Source organism: Populus trichocarpa, chromosome 2, assembly GCF_000002775.5.
Source record: "Populus trichocarpa isolate Nisqually-1 chromosome 2, P.trichocarpa_v4.1, whole genome shotgun sequence".
NCBI lineage: Eukaryota > Viridiplantae > Streptophyta > Magnoliopsida > Malpighiales > Salicaceae > Populus > Populus trichocarpa.
The window spans coordinates 24,113,913-24,117,769 of record NC_037286.2 but is presented as its reverse complement, the minus strand read 5'-3'; the positions used below and the strand labels follow the sequence as shown (position 1 = coordinate 24,117,769).

At 33.9% G+C, this 3,857-nt stretch overlaps 1 protein-coding gene across 1 annotated transcript; it reads left to right on the top strand.

The window, feature by feature from the left end:
- Positions 1–1,777: 1,777 nt before the first annotated feature.
- LOC7471188 (uncharacterized) lies at positions 1,778–3,554 on the top strand. Its single transcript, XM_002303050.4, has 4 exons — positions 1,778–2,154; positions 2,238–2,299; positions 2,387–2,491; positions 3,160–3,554. Exons 1-4 carry the CDS (start codon positions 1,932–1,934, stop codon positions 3,286–3,288), a joined length of 519 nt encoding a protein of 172 aa, XP_002303086.1. The 5' UTR covers positions 1,778–1,931; the 3' UTR covers positions 3,289–3,554.
- Positions 3,555–3,857: the final 303 nt, after the last annotated feature.

Below are 3,857 nucleotides of genomic sequence, written 5' to 3'. Positions count from 1 at the left end.
ACTAAAAGCGGTGGGGGATTCATTGTGTAAAATACACTTTGAATCCCTTTATAAAACATTGTAGACACACTATTTATAGTTTTTTTTTCTCTGTCCCTTTTCTTTTTTTATTTAGCCTTTATAAGACCAAATTGTAGGTCAATTTAGATTAATTTGTTAGGGGAGGGAGAGGTTGAAATAGACGAGACAAAAATGAAAAGACAGAGGACATGGATGGCTATTTTGAAGTTTGAGGTGAAATATTTATTTTGCCTTTTAAAAACAAAATCAAGAAAACATGCTATCAGGGGTAATGCTGTAATTTTATAATGGTCCATTTGTCATTTCAAAATTTGAATGGGACAATTACATCTTTTTATTTTTATAATGCACGGTAAAATGCCTCTTATGCTCTCATATTCAAAAGTTTTTAAAGCTGACGTTTAAGAGTGTTTTTGTCCTTTTTTTTATTTTTGATAAAAAGTAAAATGACTTACATGCCTTGAAATTGGATTTTTTATATCTTATGTCCAGGGTTAATTTTTTATTTGCACTCAAGCTTTTTGGTAATTATTAGGTTGGCTAAAGAGAAATTGTGTGATTTAATATATACAAATATTATGGAAAACAAATGTTGACGCTTGCAATGAAAGCATATGTACATTGACAATCATTATGCCTTTTAGGAGACGCATGTGAGGTCGTTTGGTGGTCAAATGCCACCTCCATCAACAACATTCTAATCGTCTTAACGTCGCCTCAACGAGGAGGCAGTGTGTATGTCCATCGACAACATTCTAATCGTCTTAACGTCGCCTCATCGAGGAGGCAGTATGTATATGGCCAATGACCGTCCGGTTTGGTGTCGTGCCCCCCCGCACTCCTATTGTCTCTCCTTGATTTTCATGCTTGCACATTTAAAATCTTAAAGAAACCCTTCAGTTTTTAATCTCTTCGGATTTGGTTCCTACTTTTTTTATTACTATTTATTTTATTTTAAATAATTTATAAAATTAGAATTCTTTTTTCATTTCATCCCCCTTTATTTTTTTCATCTTTCAAGTTTGGTCCCTATTTTTTATTGTTATTTGTTTTTTTAGATAAGTTTTAAAATTAATTTTTATTGTGTCTAATTTCATCATCTTTAGGTTTTTTTCCTATCAAACATGATACTCATTCTTTTTATTTTTATTTTTATTTTTCTCCCTTTGACAAATTTTTTAGATTATTTTTTTTGTTTCATCCTTAATTTTAAATTAGTTTGGAATTGACCTTCTTGATTAAGCTCGAGTATAAGAATTCACGAGTTGCTAGTTTCAGATATTAAGGTTTAGGAGGTTTGTCTGGGCTCTCTTAGTTTTTTTAAATTGATATTTTTTTATTTTATAATTCAACGTAAAATTGGTTTTAATTTATTTTTTAAAAATTTTACTATTTAAGGATTGTTTTATAGCAGAGCTTCATGGTTTTATTAAATTGTTTATGTTAATGATTTTTTGTTATCTTTTATTGACATGAATAATCATTTAATTAAATAAAATATTTATTTAAAAAAATAAAATTATTATATACGACTGAGTATATGATCATATAATAAAGTTAAATATCTTAATTTTAATTATCTTTTAATTAAATATAAAATTAATTAACTAATTAATTAATTAGATATACATATAAATATTATTGAAAAATTTTTATGTTCATCAAGATGTGGATAAACTTATATTCATTGTTTTTGAAAAAAAAAAACAAAAAACAATTGACCCGCGGCAATACGCTGGTCAAATAGCTAGCAGATGCTGCAATTTCATGGATGAGCCGAACTGATATCTAGTTCCTGTGGACCCTTACCTCCAAGCTTGTGAGGCTGCGAGAGAGTTTCCAATGACAGCCAGTCAGCTATAACTTTGTACAGTGCTGTACAAGTCGTAGCTAAACACCATAAGCAATTCATGGCTGCCCCTTCACTTATTCTTTTTCATACTAATAATCTAAGTTCTCCCTTTCCACTTTCCTCTCCAAAACGTTATAAAAACCAAACCCTAAATGAAAACTCCTTTTTAAACCTCAAGAAGCAATCTCTACTTCCAAACTTGCTAGTCAAGAATCCCAGAACCAAGAATCCTCGCTCAGCTCCTGTTGTAGTCTTCGCTGCACAGTCTAATTTCTTAAAAGGTCAGCATTTTCCCCCTTTTTATATTTAGATGTAACTTGATAATTGTGGTCTGATTGTGATTTAAGGGTTTGTGAATTATTAGTTGTTCAGACAGTATGGAAGGTTGGGAAGGATGGTATCGAGACAGGGACCAATCTTGTGCCTGTAAGTTTTGTGTTCTCTGGTTTTTCGATTTTGGGATGGTTTTTTTTGGTCTAATTTAAGGTATTTTTCTGTTCTGTTTTTTTATAGAACTCTGTACCGAGACCGATAGCAAGGGTTGCGGTGACATTTGTTGTATTGGCAGTTTCGCTGTTTTTGCTAAAATCATTCCTGTCAACAGTTTTCTTTGCGCTGGTATGTCCTCTGTTTTTGCTTCTTGTGAAGTTGGGTGTTGATGATTGATATAAAATCATATCCAATTTCTTATGTTGGGGTTTAAATATAATGAATGAAGACATGTCAATAATCTACTTTGATGGTCCTAAGGTAGCGAAATTCGTTGTCGATTAAGTTCTGACCTACACAAAAGGCCTAACGATTTGGGCACTATCTCGGAGAGAGACTAGGTGAAACAGACATGTCTGTGAAGAAGCGGGCCTGGACATAAAGACCCTATGAAGCTTCATTGTTCCTTGTGATTGGCGCCGAGCCATCAGTGAGATACCACTGATCTATGGGTCAAGGGACAGTCATGAATGTGTATGTGTGTGACTGTGTGGGTACATTTGATTGGGTTGTAGAGAGATGTTGGCTTTTGTTGCCGAGTTTTGATCCGGGTGCCAGAAAATTATCCAGTCCCAGAGAATGTGCATGTCTTAAAAAATATCCGTTGATCAAAAGCCTTGTTGAGAAATGAAATTTTATGTGCTTTTCAATTTTCACTGCTATACACTTATACTCTTACAACCATCTGGACAAACTGTTTGTTTCTGCCAGGGGGGGAGGTTGGTTGGTTTTACTGAAGCGTGTTTGAGCAGTATGTTTTTAACGTTGTTAAGTATTGCTTTCTTCTTGAATAACAGGCTACGATGGGACTCGTATACTTCACATTCATTGCCTTGAACAAGGACCAAGGGCCAAAAGGAGGTGGTGGTACCACTTTAGAGGACCCTGAAGAAGAAGCAAGAAGAATAATGGAAAAGTACAAGTGAAGGTTTTAGGAGTAAGTGATCCAATCATCAAGTTTCTATGCATGAAGCATGGCGCTCTAGAATTGGGCATGCGTTTAAAATAGGAAGAGATATTATATATAAATGCAACCGAAATTGTTCTTTTGTTTAAAGTAGATTCAATCCTTTTGTTTTCTAGATAGGCTTCAAAATTCCTGAGCAGTGAAGTTCTGGTTTGGCTTAAACCAGTACCCCAAGAAGTGCTTTTTGAAATTAAAAGAAATTCTATAGATATGCACATTTCTGCATTCATAATAGCCTTCGTTTGCTTATATTTATGCAGAAAGCGACACTGTTAATGTCATTTTCTGCCTACTTGGAAAGGCATGGACTGTATTTGATTCACCTGGAAATAGGCATATGCGTGTCCTCATCGAGTCTTAATCCACTGTGCATTTCCTACTGGCCACCAAATTATCTTCTTTTGAGCCTCATGGCTGTTCCTTTTATTCTTTGACTCATGATGGCACATGAAAACTCTATTTTTTTTCCAATTCCAACTTCTGCGGGACCTTTTCCTCTGTGGTTAATGATGTTACTATAAATGAAAG

What these genes read in the sequence shown, in the direction of transcription:
- LOC7471188 (XM_002303050.4), top strand. Translation starts at nt 1,932, where the DNA reads ATGGCTGCCCCTTCACTTATTCTTTTTCATACTAATAATCTAAGTTCT. An exon ending in ACAGTCTAATTTCTTAAAAG is followed by an intron (nt 2,155 to 2,237) that starts GTCAGCATTTTC and finishes GTGAATTATTAG; the next exon opens with TTGTTCAGACAGTATGGAAG. An exon ending in CAGGGACCAATCTTGTGCCT is followed by an intron (nt 2,300 to 2,386) that starts GTAAGTTTTGTG and finishes GTTTTTTTATAG; the next exon opens with AACTCTGTACCGAGACCGAT.